Source organism: Rhinolophus hipposideros (assembly GCF_964194185.1).
Source record: "Rhinolophus hipposideros genome assembly, chromosome: 14".
NCBI classification, from domain to species: Eukaryota; Metazoa; Chordata; class Mammalia; order Chiroptera; family Rhinolophidae; genus Rhinolophus; species Rhinolophus hipposideros.
In genome coordinates this window covers 8,844,541-8,865,405 of record NC_138060.1, presented here as the reverse complement: position 1 = coordinate 8,865,405, position 20,865 = coordinate 8,844,541, and the positions used below count along the sequence as shown (strand labels likewise).

At 42.6% G+C, this 20,865-nt stretch overlaps 1 protein-coding gene across 24 annotated transcripts in view; it reads right to left on the bottom strand.

The window, feature by feature from the left end:
* The window catches only part of MAGI1 (membrane associated guanylate kinase, WW and PDZ domain containing 1), a 573,273-nt gene that overhangs the window by 39,181 nt on the left and 513,227 nt on the right, over positions 1 to 20,865 (bottom strand). For all 24 annotated transcript variants that reach the window (XM_081071390.1, XM_081071399.1, XM_081071382.1 and 21 more), the window contains one exon: positions 2,905 to 2,936. In XM_081071390.1, the coding sequence (XP_080927516.1) occupies positions 2,905 to 2,936 (32 nt within the window). The remainder of the gene's footprint in view (positions 1 to 2,904; positions 2,937 to 20,865) is intronic.

The window sequence follows — 20,865 nt, the reverse complement described above, 5'->3', positions numbered from 1 at the left end:
AGTGAGAAAACATAAGTGAATAAGAACTTAATATTCAGGGTTTGGTATTACAGCTAGAGTTTTAAATTCTCAGACACAAAATCCTTGAGAGCGATCTAGATTGAGAATCTCAGCTAAATAAGGTTCCAGTCAGGACAATTAAATCAGGCCACGTAATGAGCTTCCCAGTAAGGTCTAAAACTTGACAGCAAATATGTCTTATTTTTGTCTCCGCCATTTGGTAGGAAAAGCTCTGATGTTATGGATGTCTTGGTATTAAATTAATAAAATTTCATTAAGACACTGCCGTTGTCCCCAGTGAGTATATGAACCATAAATTCAACATTTAAACTAAATCTTGTAGGTGAAATTGCTTATTAAGAGTACGCCGTAGATAGCGTATGCCGTAGTACGCTATCCAGAAGGAGAAACTGATCAAAAAGATAAGTCCTTCTGTTCTAATAAAAACCCAACTACTCAATTATTGAAAACATTTTTTTTTTAAGGTATGAGGGCAAAAGGAAGCTGTCAGTCACATGAGCTAGCTGACAATGTCAGGAGCGTCTAAGAGAAAAGAAAAAACACAGTCCTGGGTTAAGAAGGTGTGTTCACAGAGCTGATGGTAAATCTAAGCACCTCACCATGCAGGCATTTCATTACACAGCCTGCATAAGTGACCTGCCTGTCATTACGTGAATGGCTTTCTGGAACCATGAACATGCAGCTGCCCCCTGGGTTCCCTCAAATCCCACCAGCAAAATCCCACAATCATCTGTTTCTCTGGCAGGACCATCATCAAAATTCAAACCGGGAAAGGGAAACAGCTTTCAACCCACCTGTACAGAGCTCCCACTGAGCACAGATGTGAGCAATACGCTACTGGCAACAGCAGACCTTGGCTGGTATCCCCCAAATTTTGTACAGCAGCTGCCAGAGTGTGCCAGCAGTGCTGTGAAAACCATCACCCCTGTCCTGGCACAGAACTCGGGGAAGGACAAGCCTCAAGCTGGGGGCTCATTTTTCTCTAACCTAGCAACACACCAGTCTCTTGGCTTGTGGTAATTAGGAGCCAGCAGACTGTGGGCAAAGCAGTTAAGAGAGCTTTTTTTCCTAGGAACACAGCCCGAGTAATTGGCTTGCTGCTTGCTAATGACACAGCTTCTACAAAAATAAACTGTCACCGGGCATTCTTTCAACTGACTCGGTGAACGCAGGCTCTGTACCTGTCTGATACCTTTGCATTCAACAGGGAATTCCAAAACACTTAGGGGAAGAAGAGATGCAACCGAATCTACAAAAATCTTCTTGCACAGTAAATTTAAATAGGATGCAAAACAAAAAAGAACCCCATGCTACGCGAAGTCATGCTGTCTGTGCAAACCTGCTGTATCTCCCCCAGCACACTCCTTCTCAAGACTCATTTGTGTGGGGCGTGTAAAATAAGTACATGTATCACGTAGGATGGTTGGGGGTGGGAGGAGAAGGATGGAGCCCGCTAACTCGAGCTCACATGACACATCTTCCAGACTGGCTTGTTTTTCTGAAGGCTGAATAGGTTTCTGACTATGAACCAGGAAGGGATGGGGGAACACACACACACACACACACACACACACGTGTTGGCATCTGGGTGTTTCCAACGTGGGCACCTACCAGCACTTTTCTGCCTGGACATTAACACACACTGACAGGGGACACAGCCCTGAAGTCACATGTTCCAATCACCATGGCACTGTGCCAGCGGGATCACATCAATTACTGCAGATTGTTCTCTTTGGAGAACTTAGGAGTTGGACTTCAACACGCAGGAAGAAGCTCCCTCTCTCATCTCCTTAACAAACTTCTTGCGGCCAGACGTGGAGACAGGTGGAAAGAATTCAGCTGCAGTGCCATGAGCTGCAAAGTTTTAAAGGTTCTCCTTTTTCCGGGTGGCAGAAAGTGGTAAAATTTCCTTCCCCCCAGATATTCTAAGCCACATAGAAGTACTCCTCTTTATCCTAATGTTAATGAATTGGGAAGCCTCTTCCACTCCAATCAATTTCACAGGCATCGGAGTTCCAGATTTTGAGTTTTTAAGTAGCATTTTAATTTGTTGTCAGTGCCCTGGGAGCAAAAGCTCACACCACCGAGCAAAACATTCCAGCCTCCAAGCTATTAGCTAACATGTCAACTAGGTAATGCATCTTCAGGGAAACCAGATTAGAACGGACAGCAAAACATTGATTTTTCCTTTCTTTCTTTCTTTCTTTTTTTTTTTTAAGAATCCTCTACCTGCAGCATAACACTGCTAAAGCTAGCCAAACAACAAAGGGTATTTCCACAGCAAGGAAATGTCTTCTTCTTAGTGCTGGGGCAGTGAGCATTGCTCCACGTGAGCATGGACAGATGTACAGGGCAGAGCAGTGCCTCCTCAAACCTGCAGGCTTTTTAATTTTGTAAGTAATTCATCATTCATTCAGTGCACAAGAAAGCTCGAGTTGAGAATCTACCCAAGTGAACGGCTAGGCTGGAAACACCAGTTGAGAGCAAGGCTACCCAGAAAGCCGGTGGAGCTTTTTTTTTTTTTTTTTTTTTTTTTGCCTCCTCCCAAAAGAAACAATAGCATTTGTATCAAGTTAAAACATCTAAGAAACTCAGCCATTTGAATGAGAGTTGTAATGAATTTATAGAGAAGATTCCAATCACGCATTCTTTATCGTCTCCTGCAGCCTGCCCACAAATCACTAGACAGTTGAAGACAAACCCAAATACCTTCTAAACCAAACACATCCCCAGAACTTAACATAACGACCCCAGGCTCCTGAATTCCCCATTCACTCTAAAACACATTTAGTGAAGTCAAGCCAGACAGCATCCCCTCCCACCATCAACCGCCCACCCCACCCCTCACCCCAAAGAAGCACCAAGTAACTGACAAGTCCTTACCGACTTTGGGCTCTTCTTGGGAACTGGCAGCCCTGGAAAAAATGCAACAAGGAGGGGAGGGGGGAAGAAATCATTAGCATATAAATGTTACCTTTTCCTTAAAGAACCATCCCCAGGTGTTTCATGGCAACCTAGCCATCTGCAGAGTTATGTCAGATTTCTCCCTAGCATCGGAGTTACCAGGCTGTTCATATCGAATCAAAGCAGGGGGAGGAGGAGAGCGAGAGGCAGGAGATCTATCTGCATTAGCTATGCTGACTTGTACTGCAGCAGCCTGGAGGCTGGGAAAAGAAATTCACAGACCTCAGCGGCCTGGGAAATTGAACACTTGGACAGAATCTCTAATGCTCTTCTGGATTAAGAGAGACTTAACTTACAATTAAGTCCAGGATATTTCCTTTCTACACGATCCACTTGTCAATTGAAGTGGACCAATCAGGATAGAGGAAGGGGTGTCTATTGAATTTCTGAGGAGTACATGGTTAAAATCTAATTTTTTCCTTTTTGTCTTCTCTTTCTTTTGTTCTTCTGCCTTTCAGGAGAGGAAATGCCCTTTTTCTTTGGATGAGCTGAATACCAAAACAAAGACGGGTGCTCCATTGCCAGCACAGAACCCAAATTCAGGTTGGTCTAGGACCCCCTACGGATCACGGAAACCTCTCCATGTGTCACCATCCAAGCAAACTCCTGCTCAGCCTGCTGGGACGACTCAGCTGGGACTGGCCCCTCAGGGGGAAAGCAGATCACTGGGGTGTTAAAATGAGGAATTTCACAGAGCTGAGAGAAAAAGTAATAATGAAGGAGAGGAAGGTAAAGGAGACAACCGGTCAGGGAACCTGGCTGGCTCTTCTGAAACCCTGTTTTTAGTGGGAGAAAGAGAGCTGAAAGGGACCTTTGATCTCATTTCTAGGAAAGTCAGAAGGGATTAGGGGTAGACTATGGGAAATCTGGGAGTGTAACAAAGGAGGGCCAGAAAGGAAAATTAAAGCATATAACAGTGTTTCTAAAGTAATCATTTCTGTAAGCTGCCCTCTCATTTTTTCTTGTTCTGGTTTGAGCAAGGGCTCAAAAGCAAAAGGGAGATTATATCTGTATTAGACACCAAAGATACACTTGGGATCTGATGATTTTTGCACTGGAGATTTCACCCTTCCTTAGAGAATGATCCCTAGGTAGCGTGATGATTTCTATTCTTTTGAAGGTGATTTGTCAAACCACGAGACGCTAAGTTCAGTGCAAGTGACGCAAGGCAACGTAAGTGGGTGAGTAGGCGGAAGCGGCCAGAGGGGCACTGAGAAAGTGCCCGTGCAAGTGAGGCATGAGAGGGGTCACTGGTCCTCAAAGGCGAGGGGGTGCTCTTCTGGCAGGCTGGGTACATCACCAAAATGAGGTCACCATGTCCTGGCAGACTGGTGCTCTGACTTCAGAGTGCTTCAGGAGCACCTGGCAACATTTTAAAAACGCAGAATCCCCGGGCCTTCCCAGGCAGGGGCCAGGGCTCTGCAGTATGAACAGATAGTGCAGGGGGTTCTGATGCAGGGGGTGTGAGGCCCACATTAAGGGTACTATGACAGTATAAAGCTTATTTCTCTTTCGAGTCAGGCCAACTCAGAAAGGCAACTTTCAGTGAGTCTCTCTAGAGCCCTCTATGCCTCAACTTCTTAATTTATGGGGCTAATAAGACAGACTTCACAAGACTGTTATGGTAAATAAACAGACAAAATGTTTAAAAGCCTTGTACCTGGCACTGACTAGCCCTCAAATGTCCACCCCTCTCACCTTCCTTTGCTAATTTACACCATTCAGGAAGGAGGTGATTCTGGTTATCTTACTCAAACTAGGGAAAATAATTTGCCTGGCATGTTAAAAATAAGTAGGGAAATATTTTACCTATGGATGAGAATATTTAGATATGTCATTATTCTTAACAACAATTATTAGGTGCTGTTATTTCTTCATTAATATCATTCCCTTAAGGAATTTTATCAAGTTATATTACTGTGGGTCACTATACATACTTCAAAATTATATAATATTACATCTTAAAGTTCAGACTTTTCCCCAGTTCACACTGACCTTTAGTTAATTGGATGAACAAAGTTTTACCATAGTTAGCTTTTCTTAGACTTGGCTTTACCCACAATCCTTATGAGTCTCTACAAAAATTTATAAAGAATGTCCAACGCGGTAAAAGGAGTAAAAGAGGTGTAAAAGGCTTCAATCCACACTCTGCTAGTCATTGATAAGTCTACAACCATCGTAAATCCCCTGTATCTTAAGATTTTCACATATAAGATACAGGGCACTTTCCATTGTCAATCATAAAGAAACACTCCCACACATGTTCGAAGGTGCCTGTATAAAGATACTCACTGCAGCATCATTGGTACAAAGGAAACCTGGAAAGGACTGGAAGTTCTACATAAACGGTGGGATAGCCAACCTATTAAAGCAGTCTGCAGAGATTAAAAACTAAATGAGTTGTCTCTAAGGGAAACAACCTGGATGATCTCCGAAACATCATGCTGAGAAGAACAGGCTGCAGAATGGCCCGGGCAGGAAGAGACAGGTGTTAATCACACTCAGACACGTGGCACTGGCCTTCCGTGACTGTCCCCACTAAACTGAGAAGTGGGGTATTTCTGGTGAGATAAGGAAGGGCAGGGAACAGAGGGACGAGTGTAGACAGAACTTACTTAGTCTTAATCTAGAATTCTTTCCCAAGAAGACCATATTCATATCTGGCTGAGGTAACAAAATACTAATTTAAAAATCAACATTTATTAATTAATGGCCCTTCCATTAATTGTAAAAAACCAACCAGTCTGAAGCATATTGGGGTAACGAGTGATCATCTGTTTCCTCTGAGGAGGCAGTTCATGGAACATTCCAATGGTTCCAGCTCAATGGGAGTAAGTTGTAATTTATAACAGATAATAGTAGTAATAATAAAAATTTCTTTTAACCTACAGAGGGCTTTGATCCTCTTTGCTAGCTAATTGTTATAAACCTTCTTTTTAACAAGCTGCACCTTTTATAGGAGCCCGAGATGGCCAAAAATTAGTATTTAAAAAGTGAAAAATCAAGAGACTCCACTTGACTGCTTAAACACACACACACACGTTTAGGTCCATATAGTCATTAAGCCTTACAATCTAATGAATATGAATGCCGGAACAAAGCTCCTGATTATAATTTATAATTTATTTTAGCCAAAACTATTCAGATGGGTTGAAAACAGCTGGGAGACCTCATAGAAAACACTCAAAAAAGGTCACCGTTTGGCAGAATTCTCCAAGCCCCAGAAATCACAGGATGTGACTCTTGTCTAGCTAGAGTTGACAGCAGGCCCCCCCACCCCTGGTTGTGTGACAGTCCCAGTTCATGGCACATAGTGGTTTCCTTAGGACAAAGGTACTCCGCGTTCCCAGCGGCAGCCGGGAGCTTATCCTGCATCAATCATGTCCCATGTTACACCGGAGAAATACTGGTAGAAACAGTACCCGTCTTACTGGACTCATCTGCTCCCTTCAGGGAAAGGAAGGGGAATTTTGCGAAGACGCAGAAGAAAGAGTTTACTGATAGCACCATCTGCTCTGAGAGCCTACAATGTGGCAAATGCCACTTCAAAAGGATCCCAGCAAACTTATGGGGAAGCGTACATTCCAAGTGTGAGTCTAGGTGTGATCTACAGAAGTCAGAAAAGCTGAAGAGCTACATTTCTAAATTCCCTTAGGAAAAAGATGTCCCTTTGGAGGAAACAAATGGCAGATTCTTGGCTAGTGACTGGGACCTGACCAATTAACTCGAGGTGGAGAAATCTCATTCCTTTTAAATATCAAGGCCATAAACTAGGCTGTTGAACATGTTCTCATACAATTAAATGTCAAATGTTATTCTTGGTGGAATGGAGTGACGGTTGTACATAATTTATATGAAAAAAGTAAAAATACAACATAATACATTTGCATTTGGAAACAAAGACTAGAAGGTTATACATCGAAACAGCATGTTCTTTGGTTCACGGGGTCATGGATGGCTTTGTTACCAATTTTAGTATTTTCTACAATATGAACAGTTTTATTTATTTCCTTATAAATCCATACATACATATGTACCCAGATACCACAATAAATAAAACTCCATACTGCCTTTTTAAGTAAGACAAATGCAGCAAATTTCAGAACGTTTTATGGCACTTTGAAATCCTAGAGCCGTTACTGGCCCGTCTACATCCTCCAAGAATTGCTCACATCGTCCCAGGGATATATACAAAGGTCGGACAATTAAGTTCCCAAACTTGTTGCAAAGACATTGCTACCCTTTTTTGATATTAGAGGGATTATTCATTATGAATTTGTACCAACTGGACAAACAGCTAACGAAGTTTACTATTTGGAAGTGCTGAAAAGGCTGCGTGAAAAAGTTAGGTGACCTGAACTTTTTGCCAACAATTAATTCATGGTTTTTGCACCATGACAATGCACCAGCTCACACGGCACTGTCTGTGCGGGCGTTTTTAGCAAGTAAAAAATTACTGTATTGAAACACCCTCCCTACTCACCTAATCTGGCCCCAAATGGCTTATTTCGTTACCTGAAGATAAAGGAAATATTGAAAGGAAGACATTTTGATGACATTCAGGACATCCAGGGTAATATGATGACAGCTCTGATGGCCATTCCAGAAGAGCTCCAAAATTGCTTTGAGTTCCAAAGGTGCTGGCGTCAGTGCATAGTTTCCCAAGGGGAGTACTTCAAAGGTGACGAGAGTGATATTCAGCAGTGAGGTATGTAGCACTTTTTCTGAGTTCGCGAACTTAACTGTCAGACCCCATATACATATAGAGTGTAAGCACCCTATTGAGATTAAGACTTGTGTTTGTCCTACTGCCTAGATGGAAATAGGGAAGACGTTTGGTAGCTCAGCTGGGCTACTGGGGAAGCCAAACAGAAGCCAATCATGGCCATTTTGGCACGGAGATGAACAAAACCCGAGTTGCTGGGAAAGAGATGTGACTTCTCTGGGCCTAATGTCCTCTAGGTTTAAAGGAAATGGGAATGTCAACCAACCTCACTCACTGAAAAAGATCAACAAAAATCCCACAAAGGGCTGTGAAAGAGTGAATCCTGAAATCACTGCCATACGCAAAGTAGATCAAAATATTATGAAAATGTACTTTGTCATTTTGGTTTCCTCCCAAGGTTTCTAACACGCCATGTCTATGTCGCTAATCCACTTGTCGTGAAGCACATGGGGTACTTTTGTGTTTTGCACAGCAAATGTTGCATTAAAAAAACTGTACTGCAGCTGAATCAGGTAATGCAGTGTGCAAGGGGCAGGGAACTGTTATATATCGTTAGAGACACAGAGAGGGAGAGACAGACGGGCGGTTCATGGAGACCCGAGATGCCACGGAAAGCGGAAGACTGTGAGAACTTGCTTAGGGGGCTAGTCTTACACACGAAAGAGGAGGAGGCTACTCCTGAGCACTTTTCATCTCAGACCCTAGTCGCCCTCTCTCTTACTCTACATGTCATGCTAAATGCAGGCCCTAAAATCATAGCTGACTCAGTCAACTCCTCAGTAAGAGTTTATATTAAGGAAATAATCGGTGTGTCTCAGAGTTACATAAAAGATGTTTAACACAGTACTTAAAGCACATAAAAATTGGAAACAATATGAACTCCCATGAACGGAGAACTGAGCAAACTGATTGTGATATCAATAAGATGAACAATTATAAATCCATTAAAAATGAGTCCAGTGAAGAACATTTAATGCTGCGGCAAAATGGTAAGGATATAAGACATGAAAACAGGACCAACACTGCTATACAATATAAACTCTGTTAAAAACAGACATATGTGTATATCACACACATATATCATAAATCAGAAGCCTAGAAGGAAATGTATTAAAATATTTTTTCTGAATGCCAGAATTAATAGGTGATTCGTGTTCTTCTCAGTGTGTTCCTTGTTTTCTGAATTTTACATATAATAGAGCTACAATCATAAAGAGCTCAGCATTGTGGAAAGTTGCAGCCATATTGAGTGTGCTTGGACAATGGAGGTACTTACTGGCTTTAGTGCTGTGCTAGATTAAATAACTGGAGTTTGTTCTAGCTCTTTTTTGATTCACTGACTCCCATTTCTACTCAAGTGTCTGCGCTACAAAATTACTGGTCCACAGCCTTGATTGAAAGTGGGATAAAAAGCTGTTAGAACTTTTCTCAAGCAAAGCTGCACAGAAGCACACAATTGTGCCTGTGCTCGCAAGCGGTCTCTGGAACCTTGACCAATGACCTTGAGAAGCCCAGTGTGTTGGGGCCTGTAAGCCTTAGGTTAAATCACCCTTGTCCAAGCACATCGCTATGGTGTTAGATGCAGTTCTTAGGGTGACATTCAGATCAGCTACGTGTGTGCCTCTGATAAGGGCAGCGTATGTAAAATATGTCTGCAAGTAGAAGGGACAATGAGAAGGATGAAACAGAAAGGGAATAGTTTCATTGCTTGCTTCTCCTACTTCTTTCTTTTAAGATCTAAAGAGCATATCTTAAAAAAAAATGAGAGAAATCACATTAAAGAACATACCAGAACACTATTATTTATCGCTGAAAATGCTACTGCATGAAAAATAATAACCTTATAGGTAATGCTTTTATTGGGGAGGGGGACCAGTATGATGACTAAGAGATCAGTGAGGTACAAATGTAGAGGGGTGCAGGAAAAACTGTGTGAGAAAATCTATGATTTCTCCAGAAATGTAGAATTAATGATTATTTAACTGCCAACCCGTGGCTCTAAACAGTTAATGTTAATGACCAGTAACCCTTCTAAAGAAAACCACCTGCACCATTCATTGCCAACAAGTTTTTTGTTTGTTTTCTGGGTTTGATACATACTATATAAATCATGAAGTAAATTTGCACTGCCCTCGCCTTAACAACGAAAGGCTGAAGGACAGTCCAGAAAGCTGGAAATCATAGGCCTAGTCAGCTCCAACTTTTTCCACTGAGGGCAGGAAGGAAAATGGGGAAAATTCACTCACTCGTTTAACTAAACTGTCCTAAGCTCCTACTGTGTACCAAGAGTTGGCACGAAATAAAGCAACAAAAAAGACCTACGAAGGCCTATTTTCACAGTGTTCATATTCTGTGCGCAGAGAATAAACAACTTGGCCAATGGCTTCAGAGTGAAAAGCTGGGTGAGGAAGGTGAAGCAGGATAACGAACAGCCTTTGTGTGGGAGGCACAGCTACCTATGCTGGGTGGAAGCACGTCTTTCTTGAAGACATAGTATTTGACATAAGACGGAAATCATGAGAAAGAACCAACCATGTGACTATTCATCCATACAAGATTTAGTGAGCTCTGCCATATGCCAAGTGAAGTACTACCGAAGAGATAAAGGTAAATCAGACAGTGTCCTGACCTGGACGAGTTCATAGTCGGCCTTCAAAGAGAAAGAAGCAAAGTAACACTTATAATTCAGTGTGGTTGGTGATAAGTGCCATGATAGAAGGAAGCACTATTGCTCCTGGGAGCACGAGAACTGAAAGCTAAATCCAATGCGCAGAAGGGTCGGAGGGGATGAGCTGAGCTGAACGCTGATGGAGGGCCAGCACTGACTCATGCATGGGGCTGGGGAATGACCGGCAGCAACTGCAGTCATTGATGCTTGATGGCATAAAGATGACGACTGTGGTTTAAGGTGGTTGCTTTTTTTTTGAGCTAAATCAGTGTGCCAACATAAACTCAAGGCCAAGTTTAAACTAGAGTACATTTTCACTGAAGGACCTTACAAACACTATGTATCACAAAACTGAACCCATAAAACAAAATGAAAAATGGTTCTAGTTTAAATTTGTTTGATTTTTTTCTCCTTCCTCTGGCCAAATATCATCATCAACCCTGCGGTATAATTTTTCAATGTAAATATGATACCAGCTGCCAAGAACAGGAGCATCAGACCTGATGTCTCCAAAAAGATGAAGACATTCTTTCCTCTGGGGGCCTCTCATGGTCATTATGATACATTATGGCCATCATAATTTACAGAGAGATGGTTGGATTTCAGATGTCCGCAATACACAGCTCCCAATGCTGTGTCAGTTGGCATTTTGTTAAGAAGATTAAGAATATAGTTGTACAGCTTTACAGCTACGGAGAAGTCTACTCCAATTACACAGTACGTATAGCCTAATAAATATGTCCTGAAGAGAAATAAATGGTCTGCGAAGCTGGTGATTGCTAATGGCTTACAGAGCCTTTCACCTCAAAGTCATAAGCTTGAACTGGCACAGGTGAGGAGAGACCCAAAGTCATTAATACTTTGGGCTGCTCAAAAAATCTAGCTAAGATGGATGAATTGTCATCATGCAATTCCTGAGAGATAAATGGTCACTTAGAAAAGGTGTCATTGAAAGGTGTCATTGAAAGAGTTGGTGGCTCTCAAAAACATGTGAAGTACACCTTGAAGGGTTGAAAATGCAGCTTCTCTTTCCATTTCTAAAAAATTGATCTTCAAAAGCAAGGGTTGAGTGCAAAAATAACTAGCAAGAACTGGGAGCTTGCCTTTGACACATGTACTCTTCCAGAACTGCTGTGAGTGAAGTAACATCCCTATTTTACAGATGAGAAAATTGAGATACTGATAATTAAATAACATGGCCAAGGTCACATCGTCAGGTGAGCAGCTCAGAGAAGGCTTGGTCTAATGCCAAGTCTATGCTTTTAACATTGAACTGTACTGTCTTATTCAAAGATACTTAATCTATTTTTGGATCATAACCTACTATAAAGGAAATAAAACAACAGTGTTTGTACACGCAAAATACATTCATAGAAAATTTTGCATACAGCTTCATGGACTACATGGATATCAACCTATAGGTCAGTGAATCCAGGAATCTTGGACCCATAACTATGATGTAGATTTAGGAAGAGTTTCCTTTCTATAGATAGCATGGAAGTCTATGCATTGTCAATCAAGTTCTTCAAATGTCTCTGATAATTTACTCCAAGTCACAGTACTTAAATCATTGTCTATTCAAGGCTACATATGCTAAAATATAACAAGATGGGTCTCTGATTTGGCGACAATGAAGCAAGTCTTTAATCCCTATGAAGTAGTTTCAAAAGTGGTAGGAACTTTAACTAGCTTGCAAATGTATTCTGACAGTACCTGATAACAGGATTTTTTAAATTTAAATTAGGAGTAGGCAAAAGATGGAGTGAGTCAGTAGAGTGAGTTATGGCATCTTCTGTCCAGAGGGGGAAAGGAAAAGCACTGTCAACTTAAAAAGACCACTAATTTGTTGTGATGTACCTACCACAAGGTCAATCTGTCTTCTCCAGGGAATATTCCTACCAAGATCTACTTCTTTTTTTTTTTTTTTTAATTATTGGGGAATATTGGGCAACAGTGTGTTTTTCCAGGATGTCAAGTCATTGTTTTTCAGTCTAGCTGTGGGGGGCACAGCTCAGCTCCAAGTTGTTGTTTTCAATCTAATTGTGGAGGGTGCAGCTCATTGGCTCATGTGGGACTCGAATGGGCGACCTTGGTATTATCAGTACCTCGCTCTAACCACTGAGCAAACTGGCTGCCCACTGGGGGCTCAGCTCCAAGCTCAAGCCATTGTTTGCAATCTAGTTGTGGAGGGCGCAGCTCACTGGCCCATGTGGGAATCGAACCAGCAACCTCGTTAAGAGCTTGTGCTCTTACCAACTGAGCCATACGGGCCAACCCCAAGATCTACTTTTTATGCGTGGATTTAAGCCAGTATCTCAAATGGTTCCAGAAAATCTCTCTAACTCTATGTGGGTTGAAAATATTTATAATTAGGGTGTTTAGGCATAGGGTGTTACCTCAGTCAATAAATGCTTCTGCTCTGAGAAACAGTCCCCAGCAGCCAGACTGACAGCTTGACTTTTCTACCATGTATATTCAAATCTGTGTGCTTTCTGTGCACATGCTTACGGGTGGGCCCTGTGACCCATTCGCTTCTCAACAGTCCATCAAGGTCTCCCTGGAAAAGACTACTTGTAGCCTGGAAGCTCCAAGGAAGTTCCCCCAAAGTCAAAAGTTTGACTTTTAGCTGTATAGGACGTATGGGGGGATATGAAACAATAGCTCAAAATAGCTCATTGAAAGAAAAAACCCCATAATGATTCCTTTGCTGGGTTGGAAAAGCAGGATGCTGTGTGAGCCCTGATTTTAAGGTCACTGGCCCCAAAGGGAAACCTTTCACTGTAATTGGTGCTGAGATAGTTCTAGGTTAAAAAAAAAAAAAAGAGTACATGCCAGGATCCTTTATTTCAGGACTATGGACTTTTAGAATGATTCTTATCCTGCCTGCTTATTTTTAGCAATGTAAGTTAGGCATAGGACCAAGAAAGAGATCCAGGAGAGTATCCCAAATTTCATCCTTACAGAAAAACAAACCCCTGAAATATAAGGTCCTTCTCCAAAATGTATCCTGAATCCATCATGTCTTTTCATCGCCACTGCCACAGCCTTTTCTTTCTTAAATGGCTGCAAGAGCCGGAAAACTGGTCTCTGCTTTATTCTTCATGCCTTTTAATCCATTATCTACACAGAGCTCAGAGACATCTTTCTACAGCACAAAGCAGATTACATGGCCTCCGGGTTACGTGCCCCTGTGGCTTCCCAACACAGTTTCAATGAAACACAAACTCCTTTTCCCGCCCCACAAAGCCCTCCTTAATCTGACCCTGCCTACCTCTTTCATGTTATTTCCTACTCCTCTCCTTGCCATTCGCTCCAGCCAGGCTGGCACCCTCCACTTGTGGGCTAATTCCTTCGATTCCTCTGGACATTTCCACTGGCTGTTCCCTCTGCCCGGAACACTTTGCCTACAGATTGATGTCTGGGTGGTTTCTCGTCACTCAGGGCTCTCCTCAATGCCACTTAGTCAGAAAAGCCATCCAGGGGACAGGCCATCAGATCTGAAGTGATCCTTCTTGTCACACTTTATTCACACAGCACAGTTTCTTTGTTTTCATAGACCCTGTGACTCGACAATTATTTTATTTGTTTATTGTTATAATTTCCTTGCTTATAATCTCCATTTCAGTGACCTAGTCTCTTATTTTAGGGCTGACCCCCAGCCCTAGAACTGTGTCTGGTCTTCAGTTCAATAAATACAGAGGGTGCCAAAAAAAATGTCAACACATTTTAAGAAGCAAAAAACTATTAAAATTGTAGTACTCAATGTATACCGATAACAAGAGATGAATACAAGTCCCATTTGACTTCTGCAATGATAAGAGGTGCTCAAAGTGGTGACCATCAGCATCCAGACATTTCTGTTTATGGCAAACTACTGCTTGAGCAATGTCGACCAGTGTCCATTTGTACAGATTTTTTGGCACTGCTGGTATCTTTTGAATAAATGTGTGAATGTGTGGAACTTCTGAGCGAGTGTGTATGTGGAGGGAAGCGGGGGAGGGGCGGGGCGGCGCGGACTCTCTGGATCGCCAACATGCCGCTGCGCCTACTGCACAGCTCTCCATCCCCAGGCTCCTTGACTGATGCGTGAGATGCCGCACTCAGCTCATTTCACCAAGGGCCTCCCCCCACATGGCGAGCAAGGTTCCACTGTGCCACCTTGTGTTCTAAATTCCCATCACAACAGATGGCTCAAGTCCAGAATTCACTGAATGCTCACAAAGAAACCGCAGACCCTACAGCTCTCAGCCCCAGCCAATGGTATGTCCTCAGGGATTCTATGCAAGTCGAAACAATTCTTCAGTTATGGATCCCTTTCCTTAGAAAAGCAACATTTCTGACAAAAGTGAGTTAAAATGCTCCAATGCCTCACACTTGCCCACAAAAAGCAAACAAACACTAATGAAAAAGAATATTTCAGGTCATTTTCTCCAGCCAAATTCATGAATCTCTTGAGTAGTTTTACAACCTCATTGGTGTGACAATCACTTTTCTGTTGCAATGTAATTTTGCAAAATAGGAGCAAAATTTTCCAGTTTGCTTTGTAAGGGCGTCTATTATTTAGCCATTTCAATTAACTTTATTACCCAACTGCTTAATTGTGACTGAAGCCACCTCTGGCACCATATAAGACTTTACTCCAATCTTTTAAATTTAGGAAATCACATTAGCCTTAGGAGACACTGGCCATGGTTAACTGAGGCAAGACGATCGACGTGGCCATCCTGCAGCTGTGCACTGTTCAGTGTCTGGAAGTCAGAACTAAAAACCCATTTACTGAAGAAGAAGAATCAGGTGTTTGCAAAGAGCAAAGGACGTATGATGAGTAGCCCCTTTCAGCTCCCATGGACACATCCAGTGTCTTCAAAAACCTCTTGCTGAAACAATATCTGAACTGGTCTAAGTGATTATGTGAATTACAGAGGGGAAAAAAAAGCTGTTTCCTTGACTTTGTCAATTCCTAATGAATTGCTGCCCCAGATAGCCATGGCAAGCAGCAGAAGCTTATGCTTTGTTCAACTATTAGATTTCAGGTTCCAGTGAGTCAATACTCATTTTGCCAATTGAATTGGCTTAAAGGCAGAATATAGGAATCCGTTTTATCCCCACACACCCCTGCATACACACTGTCCCACTCAAAATAAATCTCAATTAACAGTAACTTTTATAAGTCAAGTACATTTAAGATGGAGGGAAAAATTCAAGAACTATAAGGCTATATAATGAAATATTTGATCTGGGAACAAGATGTATCACAGGGCACTGCCTTAGAGGAGTACTTTGCATTTGGGGCAGGGAAGGGTAACAGAAATTCACACTGGAAATGAGATACATGCTCACTCGGTAAGCATTTACCGAGGAAGATACTCAATATGTTTCTCACGGTGGACATCAAATGCAAGGATCCTTTTGCTTTCTCTCCTGTCTGATTTTGGCTCTTGTCTGTTTTCCTGGTAAACGAGGCTCTAATCAAGCTCAGAGTCAACGCAGATGGAGAAGGTAATGCAAACAAATAAACTTGAAACGGATTTTTAAAAGCTGTCAAAGTTTTTGAGATTGCTTGCACATATAAGAAATCAGACACGGATATTTTGGGGTACTGTGTGCGAATGTGCACAGTTCACCCCATTTTTCTTCCTTCTCAGAACAAAAGAATTCATGGAAGAGTCTGACCAATAAAGGTAACATTACATACAGGCAACACACAGGAGAGTGATGACTCTACCCCTGGACGTGAACCCAGACTCAACTTCTGCCTAATTTAAGAGGCCCTGTGTGGGGACAGAGCCCCAGAGAGCAGTTTCCACGCTCTCGGCCTCACATGGAGGGGTGCTGACTCGGGTAGTAGATGGCCGTTGGTTGTGGCTAGTTGGCCGTCAGCTGTTGCCGGTTAGACAATTGGCCCCTGATATAACTGCCACAGCGACGTTAGAGAGTGGAGTCGGTCAGTTGGCAGAAAAGCGGACAGCAGGTTGTACGTCGTGTAAACCCAGCCTCCAGCGAGACTATAGTGGTGTGACTCCCCTACCTATGGCTCCGTGGGTGTTCCTTTTTGGCCTCACCACATCCTGCGTTCCTATGCGGGGAGCAGGAGCTGAGACCCCGCCTGACACCCCGCCTGACACCCCGGAAGCAACAGTCAGAGAAAGGGGGGTTCCCACTGCCTTTCTCCGAGTTTGGATTCCACACCCCGACTCTCCTGTTACTTCCGTGCGTCTTCCCTCCTGTCCTGTCTTCCCAGCCTCCTGAAGGCCTCCTTCCTACCGCAGATATTTCTAGATTTTAGAATTCATGGACCAGCATATGTGTGTAAAATAGATTTAAGCAACTGATTACAATTTGCCAATTCCTTATTTTGCAAACAAGGAACACTGAAGAGGGAGAGACAAATAATGAACTACCATTCCATAAGTAAAGCCTATTTCAGCAGAAAAAAGATAGGAAGGATATAATTTATAAAGGAGTGTTCTTCACGTTGAAAAAAACTTAACTTCTATTCTGTCATGGTTTTTCTCGTTTCACCATTTGCTGGAAATCATGTCATCACGGACCAGTATCATCTCCACTATCTTTTCCCTTAAGGCTCCTCCTTTTGCCTTCCCTTATCTTTTCTCGATGCTGGAAAATGACACTAAAGTACTGAAAACAGTAGGACCACCTGAGTATCTCCACCTCCTTTCTCTTAAGCCCCATCCGATCTGACAGACCAATAAACCCTCCAGTGGGACATGGTGGCGCTGTGGGTGTGAGGAGTCCTCGTCTCTTTCCCTCCTCAGTACAGGGCTGCAGAAGGTACAGTGGCACCCATATTTCAGACGACAATGCAGAGGCTCGGGGACACTGCCCACGCTGACCCAGGCTGCACTGCTAGCTAGTGGCAGAGAGGAGGTCTGAAGGGAGACCGTGACCACTGGCCAAGCTGCTACTTCTATTACTGAGCCGATGCAGAACAACGACTGAGAACAGGGAAATTCTCACATGAAATTTCTTCCATCCAATTTCTACAAAAATAATCCATAAACTGATTTCATTTACACCTAAAAAAAAAGAACACAGCATTTCCAACAATGAAAACCAAGATGGCTGTCAAAAGGATTAAAGCAGAGGTTCTGAATCAAGGTTGACGTTGCTCTTCAGGGGACACTGCCCTGTCTGAATGAGGGGACACTGCCCTGTCTGAATGAGGGGACACCTGCCTGTCTGAATGAGGGGACACCTGCCTGTCTGAATGAGGGGACACTGCCCTGTCTGAATGAGGGGACACTGCCCTGTCTGAATGAGGGGACACCTGCCCTGTCTGAATGAGGGGACACCTGCCTGTCTGAATGAGGGGACACCTGCCCTGTCTGAATGAGGGGACACCTGCCCTGTCCGAAAGAGGGGACACTGCCCTGTCTGAATGAGGGGACACTGCCCTGTCTGAATGAGGGGACACCTACCCTGTCTGAATAAGGGGACACTGCCCTGTCTGATCATGCTGTTGGATATTACCCCTGGAAAGGAGAGGGTGCTACTGGCATCTAATGGGGGGAGGCCAGGGAAGCTGCTAAACACCCTATGATGTGCAGGACAGCCCCCCACAGCAAAGAATCATCCAGTTCGTGATATCAATAGTGCCTTGTTTAAGAAACTATGATAAAAAGCAGCTGCCTCTTCCTCCTCTAATCGCCGACGTCTAAGAGACAATTGCTTTGCAGGGGCAAACTACATAAACAGAGTCCCATTAATTCATAGGCAGTGCTATCATGTTTTTAATGCAGTCATTTCCCACTTAGGTAAATGGCATCTATGGCAAAAGTAACCACAGAGAACATTTTAAAATTTAGAAACAACATAGACGGTAAGGAAGCAGAGCCTAATTCCAACTATCTCGAAATGATTTAAAAAAAAAAAAAAAAAGCCTGGTAAGTGTTTATGCAACTCTAAGAAATGTTTTCAAAATACAGCTTTTAGATGGTACATTATGCTAAGCCCCCTGAACATACCAATGGCCAAAATAAAAGTCTAATAAAAACACAGGTTTCTGAATGAGGTGAGCTGATAGCCAACACCAGGGATAGAAAGGGAGTCCCTCGATTACACCGTCTTATCATTGGTCCACATTGCAGTTTCCTAGCTATTATGAATGACACTCTGACACAGTGCAAAGGATCGTTTAAACAACTCTGCCTCAAATATTACAATTACAAAACTAGCCTACTAGAATTTTTCACTGCAAAGGTAACATACCAGGTGAGACTTCCAGAAAAAGAAGCAGGAGAAAATGGGGAAGATGTGTTAAGCACACTATTTTAGATGTTTGCTTGCACGTTAGCACAGGGCTGGAGTTCATTAAATGAAAGAAAGAATGACTATTGTTTACTGCATATGGTGAGAAACAAAAAACATTTAGAACATGAGAAACAGAAAGAAACAGGAGTTTGAAACAAACCTAGGTAACAACTTGGCGCACACACATAAACCATGCTGCATGTTGCCAGGATAAACACTCCTACAGATTCAACGCTATTTTTGAAGATATTAAGATTCTACCAAGGAGCTTTCTGAACCAAAAAAGGATTATGTTCACAAATAGGGGATGTGATTAATATCTGAGCAGGAATACAAACGGGAAATAATAGGCTAGGTGTAAGTTGGGGAACATTTTAAAAATCTGCAAGAGCCAATGAAAGATTCAATAAAAAGCATCACAAGTACTTAACTCCAGATGGTGGTAAAGAATGTGTGATATAATTTGAGGGCAGGGAAGGAGGGTGGAAATAAATTACATAGAGTAAACTCTCTGCTTCAGATAACAGGTTTGAAAACGTTCAGAACTGGGAAAAACTTAGAACAGAAGATAGGAAGATACCTCTTGGCAATACAGAGAAACTCAATGAAATAAGGCTGCAAAACTACTATCAGAGAAGGAAGAAGCAGTGACAACAGTGCCCCTCATAGCAGAGGCTTTTCACATAGGAAACACCATCCAAAGAAGGCGATAATTACTAAATTAATTTTCATATTGAACCAAAGGAAAGGTAGACAATGAACTCCAAAGGTAAGAAAAAAAATATCTGAAGATATCTTGTTTCCTCTGTTTGAAAAAAAAATGTATAAAAATTAAACCAAAAAGAAAGGAGAAGTAACCAGTTCCTGGAATTTTGAGACCATGGTGGTAAAAAGAACTTCCTAGGAAATGGGTCTACAGCAAGTCTACACACCTCTCTTAGGACCGTCCGCGTACTATCTTTGGGTCTCAAGCTCAGCTGCAAGTAGGCATCGGCAGGTCTTATGTAAGAGTGTGCCAGCACAGATCAAAGGAATGGCAGGACTGTGGCAAATTGGAATTGTTGGTGCCAACGAAATGCTTTCAGATTTAAGAATATTTTTTTAAACTGTCTACTAAAAAAATACATGAAAGGATCATGCCCAATACCAGCCATGGACCATCAGTTCACCACTCTAACTCTTTCTGTACGTCACAGTTGTAGTCTAGTAGGTCTCAGCAGAAAGCAATCTTGCCTGTCAGCGGACATTTGTCAGTGTCTGGAGACATTTTTCGTTGCCACAATTTGGAGGGGAGGAGGGCGGAGAGGTGGTGCGGAGGCAGGGACGCTGTTAAACATCCTACAACGCATAGGACTGACTCCTGCAACAAAGAATTCTCTCTCCCAAATGTCAATAGTGCTGAGGTTGAGACAGCCCACTCTAGCCTCATGTCATTTAAAAAGACTCCATTGGAAGCACTCGTCCTCCCTGATTCACCTCTTGTCCAAATCTGTACCACAGAGGTTCATACTACATGTTACTGCTGGTAAAATTCCTATATTAGTCTTGTCTCACTAACCTGTGAGTACCCTGTTTCTCTTCCCTTACCCTAGAGCTGTACACAAAGGAAGTGTTCAGTCCTTGATTAAGACCAGGAATGGGTCAACCGGGAAAATACTTGCCGCAAATATTATTAGAACTTTGAAATTAAATAGAAAAGAAAAACAGCTACAGTATAACCTCAATTGATTCTACCAACAGGAAACCTCAGATATAGAAATTTCAATAGTTTACTTTTACGAGAAGAAAAAAAACACAGTGAATGAATCTAGTCCCATTTTCTGCACAGTTTACAAATACTGTCCGGAAGGCCAGCCCCTCCTCTCACATGCTGGGCTCTTCATAAAGGCCTTACTCCCCCTTCTTAAAGACCTCACTCCTGCAGTATTTCCCCTTTCTCCTCGGCATCTCCAGTTTCTCTGCCTTCTAAATTATTTCTATCAGCATACATGAATGCTGCAGGATCTCCATCTTAAAAACCAAACTAAACCCTCTCCACTAGCTGGTACTAGCTCTCTCCAGCTAGTACCACTATTCTCCATTCCACTTGACAGAGAAACTTGCGGAACAGCTTGTCGGAATCCCCATTCCACGTCCTCCTCCCCACTCCCATCTGCTGCATTTGCACACTTCACGACCCGGCTCTCAGACACAGGCAATGTTTCCATCCTCATAT